Source organism: Diplotaxodon limnothrissa, linkage group LG1 (genome assembly GCF_057381915.1).
Source record: "Diplotaxodon limnothrissa isolate DT_005_m linkage group LG1, D_limnothrissa_male_GT1.1, whole genome shotgun sequence".
NCBI classification, from domain to species: Eukaryota; Metazoa; Chordata; class Actinopteri; order Cichliformes; family Cichlidae; genus Diplotaxodon; species Diplotaxodon limnothrissa.
This window is the reverse complement of record NC_140596.1, coordinates 42508550-42526806: the sequence shown is the minus strand read 5'-3', so window position 1 is coordinate 42526806 and position 18257 is coordinate 42508550. Positions and strand designations below refer to the sequence as shown.

At 42.0% G+C, this 18257-nt stretch overlaps 1 protein-coding gene across 1 annotated transcript in view; it reads right to left on the bottom strand.

The window, feature by feature from the left end:
* Nucleotides 1–9329, bottom strand: part of adamts17 (ADAM metallopeptidase with thrombospondin type 1 motif, 17) — a 101239-nt gene extending 91910 nt beyond the window's left edge. Inside the window, exons 1-2 of the mRNA XM_085350667.1 lie at nt 9275–9329; nt 8620–8978 (exon numbers count right to left, since the gene is read on the bottom strand). Of these exons, the coding sequence (XP_085206793.1) occupies nt 8620–8978; nt 9275–9329 (414 nt within the window). The remainder of the gene's footprint in view (nt 1–8619; nt 8979–9274) is intronic.
* Nucleotides 9330–18257: the final 8928 nt, after the last annotated feature.

Here is an 18257-nt window from a genome sequence, read left to right as displayed (position 1 = left end):
GGCATTGGAGTCAAGATCTCTGGCTTTGATAGAGCAATATCAAACAATATAAACTAAAACCTGATCAATCCAAAACCAGTTTGAATAAATACCCAAATAAGTCTGATTATATGATCTTCAATTAGAATCACATATCAGTATTTAGATCTTTTTAAATAAAATAACTGATGATAGAGAGAGCTAAAGTGGTGCTATTAGCAAGTACCACTGTCTACAACGTGAACACATTGATTTTCTAATCATAAAAAATAATCACCAAATCCAGTTTTAATGAAAATGTCAAGCTGCATCTCAATAAGCAAAACCAACATTTTCTTTGCCATTTCTGTACTGAAGAACATGCCAGAACAAAGCTGAAAGGGTAGACATAATGTCATGGTTCTGGGTATTTTACACAGTGTTTGTGAGTTGTTCGTGCACGTTTCACTTTTAGTTAGTTCATGGCTCGTTTTTTTAAGAAAGGATTTATGCTTATAGCTTTAGTCTTCAGGTAATAATCTGACCATTACCTTGCACAAGCTGTCAGACTGATAAATGGACTGTGCCTCCTCCCCATCCGCATCCCCATCCGCACAGCTACACTGTGAGCTGTAGTCCATGAATAGCATTCTCACGTAGCTCTTCCTTTTCTCCGGATGGTGATGGTGATGCCATCCTCCGTGGACCAATTTGCTCTGTAAGCAAATTTGTGGGTGTCAAGAGAGGGTGGTAGGCAGTCTCTGATGTGCTGACGCATATCTGCTCGAAACACTTCATGAGTACAGACATGAGGGCTGTAGTAGTCTGTAATCATGGAAGCTGTCTGTTGCAGTCTTCAGACGGGTGGGAACAGTGGCATGAGTCAGACAGGTTGAACAGGCTGGTGAGGATCACTGCCAGTTGGTGCACGCAGGCTTCAACCACAACTACTGGGATGCTGCTGGGGCTGGCAGCTCTCCTGGGCTTCACCGCTCTCAGTCTTCTCCTCACCTCATGTTCCTGGAGGGAGAGGAGAAGTGTACCAGGTAGGGCGGAGGTGGGGGGCAGGAGGTGCCAGGGAGGGGCGGTCTCAAACAGCTGTTGAGCTCCTCTGCTACTGTTAGGCTGCTGTTGGGGGGCTCTGTCTGAAGGTTGGAGGCTGAGGGACAGAGTTTTGACGCTCCTTTTGATCCCCAAGGCCACCTCTGCCAAACAATTGAGAGCAAGCTGTGACTTGTCTTTCTTGTCTTAGATACACCCTAGAGCACAACCCAAGCAACAAAGAGCAGTTTGTTGCTTTGATGCAGTATTTGACAACCATGCAGAGCTTCCACCTCCACAGAGTGCTGGCATTTACCAACACTTGGTCTATGAACCGAGAAAGCCAGACCAGACCAGAGTAGTTTTTGACTCGCACAAAACAACGGCATCTCTCTGAACAATGTTCTACTCACTGGACCAGAGTTGTACCTTCTCAGATGCTTCAACCAAGGCCATCAGTGCTGTAGCATACCTCAAAACAACCAAGACCACCATACCCAGATTAGACCTCAGCAATTTCCACAGCCAGCACTGCCGGGAAGAGCTTATTGTCGAGGAGACAGCCTTGGAGTTATGGATGGAAATCAATAAGAAATTAGCGATTTCGATTCCATTGCCGATATAACTTTTCGAGCCGATTCTTTCTCAGTTCTCACTGGCTTTGAGCTTGATGCAGTCTATATATGCACTGGACCAGCATTCTTGTATAAATCACACAAAAGCTCTGTTGAGCAGCAAGATACCTTCAGTCTTGTTGACCCAGACTTTAGCCATTACTAAAAGGTTTTCCTCTTTATTAGTGGCACATCAAGTCAAATGTGTATATGATCCAACTTAAGCTTTATCAAACAGATATACATGAAGTTGTATTAAATCATTACATTAATCACCTTGCTATTGTATTTTTTTTTTTTTTTTGCTTGATCATTGGCTAGCAGCAGATTCCCTTGACTCCAACGTCTACGAAAAAATTTGCTTTCTCCACCCCTTGTTTTTACCAATTCTGTCTAGTGTCTGATGGAGAGCTGCATCAACATGCTGCCGTGTACCTGGATGATGTCATGATCCACAGTGACACCTGGGCGAAGCATATGCAGCGAGATGCCGCAGTGCTGCAGGGGTTCACCACCAACCCAAAGAAGTGTGCAGATGCAGATGGAGAAGACTCCAGCTGTTGCATCCTGTTCTCATCCCAAGACCAAAAAAAAATGAGATGCAGCAGTTCTTGGGGTTGGCTGATTACTTCTGTAGGTTCATCCCAAATTTCGTGGAGCTGACCAGCCCTCTGACCAACCTCACACAAAAGAGTGCCTCTGAAAGCTATCAGAGCATGATTTAACTAGATTTACCCTCTGGGATCAATGGACACACCCAAATCATATGACCCATTCAAGATGACATAGCAACAAGATGCACCCACACTGAGTTTCCATTTCAACTTGTGCTGAAAGTGCAGAGTTGAAACTATGTACACAACAGTTTTGAAATTGTGTTGATAGCACATGTAAAACAAGACAAATAAATATCAGGTTTAGTGTGGCAAGATACAGTAAAAATTGCATTTTCTAAGGACCGTGAAAAAAAAAAATCCATGACATTTCTTTCCTATTGGTGTAAAAAAATAAAAAAATAAATAAAAATTACAAATTTCAACCAATCAAAAATATTCTATGCCAACATGTGGCGTTTAGTTGTTTAGGAAGAGAGAAACGTTTTGGGAGAGACGGCAGCGAGAGAGTTTTGAGATGTGAGAGATTTGTGACATTTAGCGTGTTTGGAGTATATAGGGCGTGTCCAAATTCATGGGCTGCATCCTCCTGAGGCCGCATTTGTAGACCAATTGCGTCACAGCGACGCGCCGAAGGCTGTCCAAATTCGTAGACTCCTCCGAATGCAGCCGACAAATGCGTCCTCCTTTTCCCCGAATTTGAAGGATGGGTCGGGTGTGTCCTTCGTGGCCCACCATATCCCAGAATTCATAGCGTGGCCCAGCCAAACTCCAGTTTCCGGCAATGGCGGCCGCTACTAAGTTTTAAAATTACTCTTATTAATCTTCCTGGGTCGATAGCTAGCCGGGAGCTCGAGGGTCATTAGAGCCGCAGAGAACGGCAAACTCCCGGCACATCATGTTCAGATCACCGCGGACTTTTGCTACTCAGGTTAAATGTAATATATAAGTCACTTAGACAACCTAAAAATGTTATGGTTTGGCTTATTTCAGTGTTTTGTTTGTTCGTGAGTAAATCGGTTTGGCTGAGATTAAAGTTATTAGATAAGATTAGATAAAATAAAACTTTATTAATCCCCCGGGTGGGTTCCTCCTTGGTTTTCACACAGCTGACTAAACGTCAGACAGAAAACTGATTAAACAGACGTGTGAGATGGTGGAGAGTTTACTCCAGTGTCCTGTTATATTTTAGACAGCAGGGAGCAGACGGCTGAGTTTATTAAACTCCACCGAGACAGCGGTGACGCTAATCTGAAGGCTGGACCGTCCAATTTCACAGCCGCTTACTTCCAGCCTACCCGACCTTCTGAGGACCCGGCCCACGTAGACCGCGAAGGCCGGGTCCTCAGGAGGATGCAGCCCATGAATTTGGACATGACTATAGTGTCTTGTCTTATGTTAATTAGTGTGAAGTCAGAACAAAAAGGGCACTAGTGAATGTCACAGTTGCTAGCCAAAAAGTGACCAATGGCAGATTGCAATGCAAACCCTGTTTTGTGATGCAGAGAAACTATTTTTTGGATCTTATTGTGACGCCTAATTGTTCTGTCATTTTAAAATTGACAATTTATATTTGCATTTCAAGTTGTGAAAATGTAAACAGAAACATGTTTGTGGTTTTCACAGAAAAAAAAACTTCATAAGTAATTTAAATTTGATATTTTTCGTGCACTTTTAGATCAATTGTGTTAACACAGAATGTCAAAATGAAAATGTAACTGTAATTTCAGACAAAGGTAAAATCAAAAGTAGTCACAAATGTGTAATTATACACTAGACCCTAGGGGATTAAGAAATTCAAGCACAAAGCGACTGCACTTCCTGAGACGACTGAAGAAGGTGCACCTCCCCAAACCCATCCTTATCCTTAGCACCTTCTACACAGGCACCATAGAGAGCATCTTAACCAGCTTTATCACAGTCTGGTACGGAAACTGAAACGCGTCCAACCACAGAGCCCTCCAGAGGATTGTGTGGACTGCTGAGCGCATTATTGGCAGCTCTCTACCCAGTCTACAGGGTATTTACACCTGACACTGAATTTGTAAAGCCATTAGCATCATGGCTGACCCGCATCACCTCTCCCACCAACTGTTTACTCCTCTTCCATCCGGAAGATGACTCTGCAGCATCAGGACCAGGTAGTTTTTTCCCACTAAGCAGTCCGGCTCCTGAACACCATGCTGCCCTCCATCACACATATAACACTCTCCTCTCACTTCCAATACTTGATCTATTCCATATTACACTGTTCCACTCTTGTATTTATTTATTCTCATTTTTCTATTTTTTATTCTATTTCTATTCAATTACAGTACTGCTGTACTTATTCTTAGTTTATCTTAGTTCTGTATTGTTGTATTTGAAATTTTTAGTGCTGTCAAAATTAACGCATTAACACAAATTAATCCACTACATTTTTTTAACGCAATTAACGCATCTGGAGTGCAGAATGACTCAAAATCCCTGAAATGTTTCTGTCAGCGCATTTCGGGCAGTTTGTCCAAGTAAAGTTACCCTCGCACATGTGCAAATGGGCAGTTGATCTGGTAGTGACGGGCAGCTGAACCAATCAACTCAATATGGAAGATGATAAACACACATTGGCCCTCTCGATGGGAAATTTCAGTATTAAAAAAAATAACAAGATGGAACAGTCGACCGACATAAAGTATTTTGCACATTGTGCAAGAAGGAATTTTCTTTTCACCGAAGCACTTCCATCTTAAAATATCACATTGAAGCGAAGCCTACGTTAGTCAGGGATGCTGCTAGCACTTTGGCTAACGTGTCACCCAGCTTGCACCAAACCAATCACGGAGCATCGGGGGCTCGGTAAGTCGACCTCGGACATATTAACTGACACAATTGCAACAAACTGCAGACCTGTTAATATCGTTGAGAAGAGAGAGGATAAATGTTCACAGAGTTTTGTTTACATGAAGGTTTAAGATGTTCAATAAACATGTTAAGTGCCTATATTTTCCCTTTTTTCTGTTTGCTCATGCAAACTGAAATGCGATTAATATAGAATAAAAATGAATGATATTTAATTGTGATTAATCAAGATGAATCCACAGTAACCCTGTGATGAATCTGATTAAATATTTTCATTGTTTGACAGCACTAATATATATTATATATGAGTGTATACTTACTTCTTAGTATATAGGTTTTTTAAAAAGTTGTATTTCACAGGAGAGAAGCTGTGTTAAAAGACTGAAACTATTCAAATTCTCTTTGAATTTAAGCATTTAACATTTTTTGTGTTTATTCTGCTTCATTATGTTGCATAAATGTCAGTTACAAGCTTAAATATAAAGTTGAAAAAGTGTAATTGCAGCCAGGCTATTGATCAAGTAATTGCGATTAATTACAGAAAAATTGTGCGATTAATTAGATTGTTTTTTGTTTTTTTTAAATCTATTGACTAGAAATTTTATTTTTATTTCTACACTTTGTAACTTCGACCCAGGAGGATGACATTTCATCCAACTGTACACTTTGAGTGTATAATGTTGGGTTGACAATAAAACTCTGTTTGACTTGAAATTCTTTGGCCAAGGGTCTGGATTCACAACAGTTACGAATCACCAACAACCTGGAACTTTTTTGTAATTCAATGTCTAGGCCTGTTTTTGGAGAGGGAGAGGAGTCTTCATCAGCCAGTGAGGAAGTTCTGGATGAACAAGAAGGACTGGATGGGTCCACAAAAGCCCCAGTAGTCAGTGAGTCAGAAGAAATCCAACTGAAAGCAGGCAGGGACCAGACCTGCAGGCAAACTTCAAGTAAACCTTAATTCTCATCAAAACACCTTCCCACTTCTTCCTTGTCCTGGAATATTTGAAGGAGATTTGATCACCCAAGTAATGCTTTATCCAAGTTATGTGGGATGATCTGATTTCAACAAGTGTTCGGCGATCACACACCAACGGAACAAACTCATCTTTACTGCAAATACAGAATAAACATACTGCAAACAGGAAACAGTTTAGGTCACTGGTCAAACGTGTGCCCATATGCCTTATTGCTAGAAAGCAACAGCCGGGGTTTGAGTGCGACCTGTGGCCTTTTGCTCTGTCTTCCCTTGCCCTCCTATCCTGTCTACTCTGCAATGATGAATTTTGAATACGGGTTAAAAAAAATAGAAGAAAGAAATGCAGCAAACCATAATCCAAGCAGACCTGACAGATGGCCATGCAGATATCAGTCTCATTTATGCTTCTTGGTCGCACAAGGGCAAAGTGGGCTTGCACTCTTATGAAATTTATCCAACCACAAACAGTTCAACTACCAGATCAACTGAGCAACATGGTTAAATCAACTCTGTGCACGTGTGTGTAGGCCAGGCTATCTCACACATATACACAGTAAAGTGCGACTGACAGGTGTCCCAGAGCTTGACATGGTTACCATCCATTGCCATGGGTCCCAATTTAGAAATAAATACATTTTTAAAAAGGAAACGTTTCTCTTTCTCTCAGCACAGTGGGCAGCGGTTAGCACTCTCACCTAACAGCACAAAAGGGTCGTTGGTTGCAATTTACCAGCTGGCTTCTTCTATTTGTTAGCCACACCATAAACTGGGAACCTGGCAGGGGTGTATTACACAGCCAGAGCAGGTCAGCCACTAATCAGAAGGTCGGTGGTTCGATCCCAGGCTGCCTCCAGGCTGCATGCCAAATATCCTTGGGCAAGATACTAACCCCATGTTTGCCTACTGGTGGCGCCAGTGTCCGGCAGCCTCGCCTCTGTCAGTGCGCCCCAGGGCAGCTGTAGCTACGATGTAGCTGCCATCACCAGTGTGTGTGTGTGAATGGGTGAATGACTGAATGTAGTGTAAAGCGCTTTGGGGTCCTTAGGGACTGAGTAAAGCGCTATACAAATGCAAACCATTTACAGTCCCACTGTGGAGTCAGCCAGTAGTTTTTATCCAATTTCCACAAAACACTAATCATGGATAAAGTTTGCAATACATTTATAAACACTGGACAAGCAACTGAAACATTTTCATGCAGATTGCATTTCTGCTTTGTTGCTTACAACTTTTGTGTTATTACTTTGGAACATAATTTCTTCCAGTAGTAAAAGCAGCACTAACTGAACTGTGGCATCTTTAACAGGAGTTTTTATTCCCCTTGCTGCCTCAGTGTTCTTTCTCAGTAACCTGCTCTCCAACCTTCGTCCAGCTGCTTGTCCTGGAAAAATTAAACTTTGAAGTGATATTGTGTTATCATCCCCTCAGTAACCCATTTAGGGTTGGTTTACTTGTAAGTCAGATGTAATGTAATGTGAATGTGAGTTTACAGAATTACTTACTGTAAGCACACATTTACAGTGAGTAACGTGTTTCTGGTCTTTGACCACTTAGCCAATTTAGAATCGCAGAATAAGCTACCATGCAGGAGGATATGAGGCTGTAAGTTCATGGATTGCAGCTGCCAAAGTTTTTGTTTTTCCATATGAACACACTATGTGTCTGTTCACTGCTGGACAATGATCTTCTCATTCAGTGTAGGTGGGTTTAATGCTCAAATGTGGCTACTAAGACTATACAGAGAAAATAAAGAAGCACAGCTTTGAGAACTGACCTCAGGCCTGTTGAATCCAGGAGTCCAGGACTGAACCCGGACCCCTACCTGCACAGTCCCATTACATAAGAGTATTATCAAAATACCAAACACTAACCCCACCCCATTCCTCCACGAGTGCCTCAGAGATCAGTGACTGCTATAGCTAGTAAAAGTACGTGACTCAAAACATTTTAAAGTGATAGTTTCCGATGGATGTTGGCAAACTAACAGATTTGACTATTTAACATCCAGTATTTTGTAGTTAGGCAGTATTTTCCTTGCAATACTTTAAGACTGAAGCAATCGCCTTATTCCTCTGTCACTAATCAAGATGTGGACAAAGTGATTACGTAGCACCACTCAACACACACAGAGCATGAAAGAAACACAAATTGTTAACTCCTGGCCTGCTCGCTCAGCTTACAGGTATGTTTCACAGTGGAAGTTGCTAATCTTTGACTCACTGAGGAGATTGTAAGAAGCAGTTGAGAACTGCTGAGTGGAACTTGAATTACAGTGTTTTGCCAAGCCCTTAATATACAGTTAGTATCGAGCTGCATTGTGCGACTTTGAACTGACTGACCCACCATCAGGTCAGTGGGGTTTAAGAGATTAGCAGTTGTTACAAAATCATGCTTCAGAGGTGCTTCACTAGGTGACTGAAGTCTCACTAGCCAGTTTGCTGTAACGTAGTCTTTAGTTTTATGAAAATGAATAATATGACCCCAACTGCTTGAATCGAATCATATGACACCTATTAACAAGTCCAAACACACACACACACACACACACACAAAGAGAAACTGCAGACACATTTACCAGACCACCGCAGGTGCTAACTGATGCCAGAGAGTCTGTATGGTTAATGATGGCTCCAGAATAAAAGCATAGCTGGTTCTTGGATAAGCTGTTTACCACAGCGCTTTCCCCCTTGTACCTCTCCTCTACTACAAAGTCCTTGGACAGAAACGTGCTATCCCGCGTTAGATTTAAATGCAGGTTGCTTCCGAAAGCGGGCAGTAAGACGATGATGTTTTCTGGTTCCGAGCGTCCTTCTCTCGCGGCGTCCAGGGAGCGCTGACCGCGGCGCAGGGTGCGGGTAGTGTGGTCGGATAGGTGCGCCTCCTGGCCATACAGCAGCCTGGGAATTACTTCATCTGTCTCCAGCTCAGACTGGGCTGTGGATAGAGACAGCCTCCATCAAACAGCGACCACATTGGACAAAAATAGTCTATCCTAGTCTGCGTGAGGAGACAGTCTGCTCCGGTGCTCCCTGACTCTTAGCACACACGTTCAACATCCGAGCTCAGTTTGTGGATCTCAAAAATCTAAAGCCTTCGACTATTCGTAACAGAATACAAGTAACTGGTGAGAAACATTTGGATTTTTAACTGCAGAAAGACATTTCTTCAGCTGCCCTGTGTCAGCCGTCGTACAAGGCAATGAGTTCATGCGTAAGAGCTGTTATACTTACCAGTGAATGCGATGCAGAGGAGAAAGAGCAGAGGGACAACATGGCTGTTAACCATGATAAAAACAAAGCAGCGCAGAAAGAAAAACTAAAAGTGCTTTATTTTGAGGAAACCGAAGCGCTTAGCGAAGCATAGGTCGGAAACTCTACTTTTCCAAAGTAGGAGAAGCTTCAGTAACTCAGGCTGGAATTACTTTGCAGCGCAGGACACGCCCACACAGCTGGAGTCCGCCTCTACTCGCGTGAGATTGGGTCCGTTAAACCTTAAGGCGACCGAGGCCGAGAAATCTCTCTATTCTCATTGGCCGGCAAAGCTGTTGGAAAGTGTCGTGGGTTGAAACCCTACACGTGGTTTCAAGTGGGGAGAATTGCTGATAATTGTCAAAGGTTTTTTTTGTATTCTGCTTTTCACTTTTAAGAGAAAACTTTACATAGACGGGAGGGGATGAACAAACGAAAGAAGATGTGATTGTTGGACAGTAAAAATACAAATAAAAAAGGAGATCATTTTTAAGACTACATAAACCAGAGTTTTTAGGAGTAACTGCATAAATTGTACTTAAATAGTTTTTTATATTCTAATTGTGCTCTCAAGAAACTTTTTATTTCAAGCCTCATCTGACAGTCACACATGACACAAATTCCATAATATACTTTGAATTGCAGTCTGGAGGAGCCAAGGATTGAGGCACCACTCTCTGGATTAGATGACCTGCTCTATCTCCTAAGTCACAGCTGCCCCATAAGGAGGCAACCTATATAATCAACACACAAAATTAAATGATTCAACAGATGCACTCCAGCTCTAAACCTTTGTAGAAGTTACCCATCAAGAATTGAACACTAAACAGTCTTTAGCCTGCTGGCCTCCTAACACAGCATCTGTGCGATGTCCTATATGTGTGAGAACAGTGCAGGTAGTTGCCCGCTTCATTTGTTGCATTTGCTGTATATAAAATATGCCCTTGAGTCTGAAAAATTAAGTTCATATGTAAATTCCTTTAACCTGCATTCTTTTGAATGATTAGTTGTTACTAACTATGATTACTGAAAGAAGTCCAGCTATATAGAAATCAGTGGAGAAATAGAACTTAGCTCCCTTGATTCATTCATTCATACAGTTGGGGTGACCGTGGCTCAGGGGGGTTGGGAAGCGTATCTGTAACCGGAAGGTTGCCGGTTCGATCCCTGGGCTCTCTGTCCTGGTCGTTGTGTCCTTGGGCAAGACGCTTCACCTACCGCCTACTGGTGTTGGTCAGAGGGGCCGATGGCGCGAAATGGCAGCCTGGCTTCTGTCAGTCTGCCCCAGGGCAGCTGTGGGTACAACTGTAGTTGCCTCCACCAGTGTGTGAATGTGAGAGTGAATGATTAGTGGTATTGTAAAGCGCTTTGGGTGCCTTGAAAAGCGCTGTATAAAAAATCCAATCCATTAATATTATTCCCTTATTAATCAGTGATGAGTATAACATCTCAGTTTTTAGTTTTAAGGCTTTTAAACACAGCATGGTATTCATTATGTAAATAATGGTCCAGTCCACATTAGATTCCAGATGCACAATAAGTACTTTAATCATTTAGACCTCTTTTCAAAATACATTGAGACAGAAATGGCTTTACATTAATATTGGTCACAGGTTTTGAATATGTGAAATTCTGAAACATTTATTTGATACAAAGTAAATGGATCCCTGACCCTGCATACTATCATCTATGGCTACACTCAGTGGCCGAGATGGCCTGTAGGTGGGAGTGGACCCAAGAGCAGACTCAACGGACAGTTAGGTTGTGATTTAAACAAAGCCTTATTCAAATTAGTGACGTGAACTGTAGGTGTGGTGGTGAGAGTCCCTATCGAGGAAGCAACTGGAACAGAGGGAGCGAATAGTTCATTTTAGTGAACGGGTGAGGATGACTGAAGGCAAGTAAGAGTTGGGATGATGAAGCCTTACTTGTAGGTGGATGAGAGTTTGCTCTAGGGTAGAGTATGACCGAGTGAGCGTCTGGCTGACGATGTACGCGAGCTTGCAGTTACAACCTTTTGTTTCCAGAGGTCCAGCGATGGTGCAGCAAGCAGGAGGGCAGGCAGGTGGGAGCAGCTGAGTTTCTAAAGAATGATTTTGCAAGCTTACTTGGAAGGTTTAGCATGAGGAATGTGTCTAATCTTTCCAGCCAATTGCTTTGCCAAAAGGCAGATCCCACGAAGCCCTTTTTAACAGCTCGTTTGAAAGTACTGACATCTGTTGGTTATTCAACGTACAGCAGCCCTGCTGTGGCATTAAATGTGTGCTTCATACCAGTAGTAGGTATGTAAATGTAATGATGTACGAATTATAGAATACCCACATGAGGCTACACATATTGGTGTATACACACACACACACACACACACACACACACACACACACACACACACACACACACACACACACACACCATGACTAGTGACCAGCATCCAGAGGACTGAGTTACCGGTAAGTTGAGACTGAAAGGATCTAGAGGCATAAAGACACAGGAGTGGGTACAAGGCAACACTTGTTTAACAACAAGCACCATGAAGGTCTAGTTACAACCGTGATGACAAACGCTGATTGTTGCTGACGGACGACGGGTAGCGATGCAGGTGTGGAACCAGGGGTCTGCTCCAATGGGTGGACACAAGAAAAGCAGAGCCAAAACAGAAAAACGCTGGACACTCACTCGGGTCATGACAACTAGCCTGTATAGACAATTGCAATCTCTAGTACCTTGCCACATTCCAGAATACTAATACGGGAAAAATCTTTTTAGCTCAGACTTACAATGCTGCTTTAGATCAAGTTGTTTTGTGGAAGAATATACAATAAACTTAAAAAAGACTGTTGCAGAAATAGTGGTGGCAGACCTGCAAATAAGCACATGGAGCAGTTGGATGAATTGTTGACAGGAATAATGGAGAACCAACAACCTTTGGAGAACATATCAGATCTAGAGAGTTCAGACGAGGGATCACGCACACCTGAACTGAGTATATTAATGCACCGATTTAGCCTTTCTCTCATTTCACACCATTGTTGGTCATCAACAACTGTCTCATTTAATTTGTTCATTTGATCATATGAACTGTTCTTGTGTGTAGGTGGAAGTCAAATGGACAGAACCACAGTGTTGCAAGGCAGTTTACCCTTTATGAAGGACCGCAGTAATACCAGCAGTGAATAAAGAAATGTTCATTACATCATATTGTTTTCCTTGTTAATATACCAGACAAATACACTTCAGCGTGTGAAAATGAGTATTTCAGCATAACAATGAAAAGCTAAATGTCTAACGCTGCTACTTAAAGTGGCACAATGCAAACGCACCTCTATAAGAAATTGTTTCTGTGGTTTGTTAGAACTGAAGGTTGATCAGTCCTGCCTGAGCTGTGTTCATTGTTTTTGTTTGTTTGTTTTGTTTACCTTGTTTTACATTTTATTCTTTTAATCATTTCTTGTAATGCTGTTAACTTTTCAGTACTTATCTTTGCCAATAAAAAGTTAAATTGAACATTTTCAAAACAAGCTTTTGTTTAACATGTCCACCTAATAAATTATATGTATCTAGTTCTTTCATGGACAAGTTGTGACTGACAAAATCTCTACATTTTGTTTCACCTTATAATATTTTTAACCAAATTATATTTGACCTTAAAGTATTAAAGTTGCTTTCCAGGGCTTGTATAAGATGATAGTTTTCATCACATCATTCTGTATCATGTGGTTGCCACAGTAGCTTGACTTACGACTGTTACTGCTGTGTGAACAGGATGTCGGTGTAATAATGTATCAAAATAGAATTCCAGTGATGACTGTTAACTCTCTCCAGGCAGGCGTTGCCGATTTGCAACAGTTAAAAACTAACAACCTGATTACCCCACATACATATTTTATGAGTTTTTTAACTCAGAAGCACCACTGCAGGACTTGGTTGTGCATTAGCAACAAAAAGTTTAATTTGAGCCTGAGAGGGTTAAACACTTGGTCTCCATGTGTTTTTGTTTCCAGATATATACCATGCACCCAGCTCTTCTAATAAGCAAATCTTCCACTTCCAGGTCTTACTGGCTTCTGATACAATTTATCATCAGTAGCATACAAGACATTTCTTCAAAAATTTAGTTGAGTGTCTCAATGCAATAACTCAACTAGAAAATGTCTGTATATAATTTATCCAAATTATTATTTTGATAATTATGTGTGCCAATGTAATACAATTACTAATAATTTTTTTGTTTCAAGCCCAAACCTTTTGATCTCCATGCATAACACACGCATCAAAATGTAACCAGTGTTGTCCTCTTTCAGCCAGTGTCATAGGATTTATGGTTCCCTCATGAATTCCACCAAAACACAGACTCCTGCAATCACCTTGATCATAGAGAATAATTATAAAACAGCTGCCCAATTTTGTAAACTCCACACGTCCATCTAATCCACAAACATGAAAACAGAGAATTTTGTTTGTGGAGCAATCTCTGCAATAACTTAGAGTTTGCTCTAAGTTATTGCAGGGACATCCCTGCCTCTCCCTGATGAGTGCATATGTAGATGATACCCAGCTTTATCTATCCATGAAGCCAGGAATGGGATGATAATGTGGCATTTGCCTGGTGGGTCAACGCACTAGTGGGCCAATGAGTCAACAACATTTTTTGTTGTTGTTGTTGTTTTTTCATACACATACATAGGTAGAGGACATGCCCCTTAGAGACCTGGCAGCGATGGCGGGGCTATGACAGAAAGAGGAGGGAACCCATAGGGTTAGGTGACACATGCCCTATGGGCTCAGAAGTGGATTAAGCAGGCAGGATGAAAAACTCTAGGAACGCAGGACGGATACGATTTTCTGGAGACATCAGAGACTGGGGCTGCTTGCTGGAACACCCAGCTGGCGCTTGAGGCTATGGCTGCTCGGTAGGGCATGCAACCAACGTTACAGGTGACAACGACTGTGGCTTTTCTGGCATGGGATCCACCGAGGCTCCAGATTTAACTGGGAATCCCAGCTGGGGAATAGACTCTGCACATGCCAAAGTCCCTGATGGGGTAAGCTCAGAAACAGAATATGCAGTCTTGGGGCAAGGTATCAGAGTGAGCCAGCCGGGGAAGACGAAACACAATTCTTTCCACATTGAACAACAGGGAAATGAAACAATCAGAGGCCAATTCAGACACAGAAAAGTCTAAATACTTTCTTACCGGTCGACACAGGAACACCAGGTAGTGTTCTATTTGTGACAACAGTAGCACAAAGATCTGTACCTTTATTATTCGGCCAGCTCAAACACATCTTTCTCAGTTCTCAAGTGAACTGACTCATGAACAGAGAAGACACCAACTAACCCATTAACACTGACTGGCTTGGAAACTAAAAACTCAGAAGCAAGCACAATATTGTTGGTTTCAAAAATAGAAATCATAGTCATTACCTCAACTGGGATAGCACCACACAGAACAGTTTTGTTACTGAACTAGAATTAAAAGCCCATCTTTATTCTGTCAGGCTCAGAGTGACCATGGAGGCACACGTCTTTTTCATTCACCCTTCTATTGGGTCACGGAGGCCTGACATTGGCTGATGCAATTGGAGGCGGGCACAGGCTGGAAAGCAGTTGAGAGTGGTGACTAACACCTGCTGTCATAATCTGATGTGTTTTGGTTTTCCTGGAGTAGTTTTCCCATTTCTCTCACTTCAGCTCCAACTTCAGACTCCAGGTCCACCTCACCTGCAGTTCACTGGCAGCAATCAGCACGGCAGTATTGAAAACCAGCTCAGAGCTTCACTCCCTGCCAGATCGTTAGTGTTACATTTACGCTCCAACCATTCACTCAGCTCAGCCAAGAACCTGATTCCCTCTTATGCTGATCCCCTCACGCTTGCTGCCTGCCTGTAGCGCACCTGCTCTTTGCTTACCTCTGAGCCGCTCAGAAATCTTGCGTACCTGCCTTCCTGCACACCTTAGTTCACCTCCGCTCTAGAAAGGAAAGATCAGAAATCAGACAAATTGCTTCCCTCATGCACCTCGAGAATCACCCACCCCATCCTGTCCACGGCGCTCTAACAACAAGTGAGAAAACCTCGCCTTATTTCCTTGAACAACATCACTCCTCACATCAAAAACTCTGTAATTAACTCACCTCTCCCTTGCAGTGCTCCCCCGTCCAGTGAGACTAGATCTCTACTTTGCTTTAGAAATTCCTGTGTTAAATAAAAGACTTAATTCAAATTTTACAGTGTTTTGAGTGTGCTTTTGGGTCCAATCTTGTACGCCGGGGGCAAGAACATTGCTTCTGTTGGGAAGATGGAGCCAATGAAACTGGTGCAGCAGAAACAGAGGAAGCAGGCTCCTCTTCTTCAACCTATAATTTCGCCAGAAAGGAGGCAGGAGGACACTTGCTGCTACAGTGAGATAGACTTGTGTCCTCTACCTAGTTCCTCACTGTACTCTAGCAAACCTGAGTCTGCTGGGTCCTTTGGTATCCTTCTGTCAAGACTGTGCAGGCAGGAGTTGGACCCAAATGCAGGACTCAAATTAAGGGGGGGTAAGCTAAAACAGTTTTATTTAACTTGAACTGAGTAAAAAATAATCAACGCAGGTCAAAACACAAAAAGAAAAACAAAGAGGAGGAGGACATGAAGAAGAACAGAAAAAAAACAGGATTTAAATACACAACAGAAAATGACTACAAAGTAGAGACACCTGCGGAAACACAATTGAACTAAATCTATCTAATGCGACAAAGGGAAGAGAAACTGAACGCAATGCACAGGAGACGAGGTCGCTATTGTAGTGACTGTTGAGAAAACATGACGGGGAAAAAAGGATGCTAGAAATCAGCAGTGGTCCGTGTGAATGCAGCAGCTCAGTAGTCAAGTTGTTGTTTTGTTTGTATTCCCTTTAATGCAGTAAAGTAGTGTTATTATTTTTATTGTTATGAGATTCATATGAAATATTATCTCATTAAACGTTCACATCAGCATCTCTGCAAACAACACATGCTGTTTGTGTGCAAGGAGCTGCTGTTCTGATCGTTATTTCACAAAGAGAGAAATCAGGAAGGTATTTCTGCCTGTCAGACCGAAAGTTAGATCAGAGACTAATGGAACTATGTGTTTGCAGAGACAACAACTTATAGTTGTGATCAAAAGTTTAAATACACTCATCATGAGCATGAATGTCAGAGTGGTGAAAAAAGGACCAAGTGAAGGCACTGACTTTACTCTGAGTGAGCTTTATTTACAGTGGATGAGACACAAACAGAAGCAGAATGTCCCAAAACTAAGTTACAGAAAGTAATACAGCCAAAAACCTGAGCGGAGACATATAACATGGATAAAACACAGACGAACAAGCAACAAACAGCAGAAGACGCAGAGCTTAAATACACCAGGGAGTAACAAGGGAATGGAAAACAGGAGGTAAGCACAGCTGGGGCTGATTTGACATGACGAGACAAAGGAAATAAAGCAGAATATATTTGACACAGGACACAGACTGTCAAAGTAAAACAGGAAGCAAAACACAGAGACACAGACTGTCAAAGTAAAACAGGAAGCAAAACACAGAGACACAGACTGTCAAAGGGATGCATCTGACAGGGAACACGGTGTAAACAGTGACAAGAGCGACGAACTGCGACGTGGAAACACGACTGACTGGAGAGACACATGAACGTAGACAAGAAAACATAACTGACTAGTCATGACACATGCAGGCACAGCGCAAAACCTAACCTAGTCTTTTTTTTTTGCCTGTCCCGTTTGCCATCAGAATTATTGTCTAAAGGCGAAGAAAGATGCCCAACGGATTTACTTTACCAAACTGACCATCCCAGCCTTGCCGTAATGGTCCATTTGATTCACCTTTTATTGTTTATTTTATTTTTTATTTTCACTTGCTAAATACGGGACAGATTTGACTGAGGAAAAGAAAGGGGAGAAAGAAAAACAACGGAGAAGAGGAACGGGGATAAAGGGCAAAAAAACCCAAAAACCAACAAAATAAGCAGACAAAAGATACATCTATCAATCACCTGGATCACCTGTTGAGAAAGAAACGACGAAAAAGAGAGCAATAGAATAAACAACATCACGATAACCTAACCTAGTGTAATAAATGGAAACAAAGAATATAAATACTCAAAAACCATAAACACTGAGTCAGAAGACTCAGGACCATGACATCCACGTTCGTTTGAGGGTTTTAATGATTTCTTTGAATCATTTTCCATGTTGGAATGATTGTACAGCATACATCTTCAAAAGAAAAAAACAAGAATTGGGTACACAAATTAAAATTTATTTGAGATTTTCTCTAAATTATACATGCAGGTTGAATATATATCTACCTCCTCACTAATGTTTGGTTAAATGCCCCTTAGTAAGTGGCACCTCATCCACACACCACCTTCTTTCATGGCTGGATGTTTGAACATTCTTGTAGTAAATTTGTTGAGTTCTTGGCACTTACACAACTTTTAAGCTGGTTTTGAGGCAACTGCTCAGTCTTTTTTCACTGGGATAAATACAGTATCTGCTCTGGGGCAGATATTTGTACCAGAGCAAACACAACACACACATTTATTTAACCTTAGCTGTAAACTCATACCATCTTTTCCAACTAGTTTACCATAAATGCAAAACAGATTTTGTTGAGACAATTGAATGACAAGACAACTGTGGTTAATAGACACAACTGAGTAGTCTGATGGAAAACTGGAAGAGTCAGTCTGCTTGGGAGCAGGTTGCTGAGGGCCAATAAGCAGTCTTGATGTGGAGCTACATGTTTGTTACTATAGTTATAGGCCTGCACAGGACTGGTGATGGGAGAACATGAAGCACATATGTGGGAAACGCTAGATCAGGAGCTGTGCTGCTGTCACGTTACTACCTGTTAGATATTGCTGTCCAGGAAAGGACACTAGTTGACATTGCTACTTATGGGCCCAATCCTGTGAGTAGCCTGAGT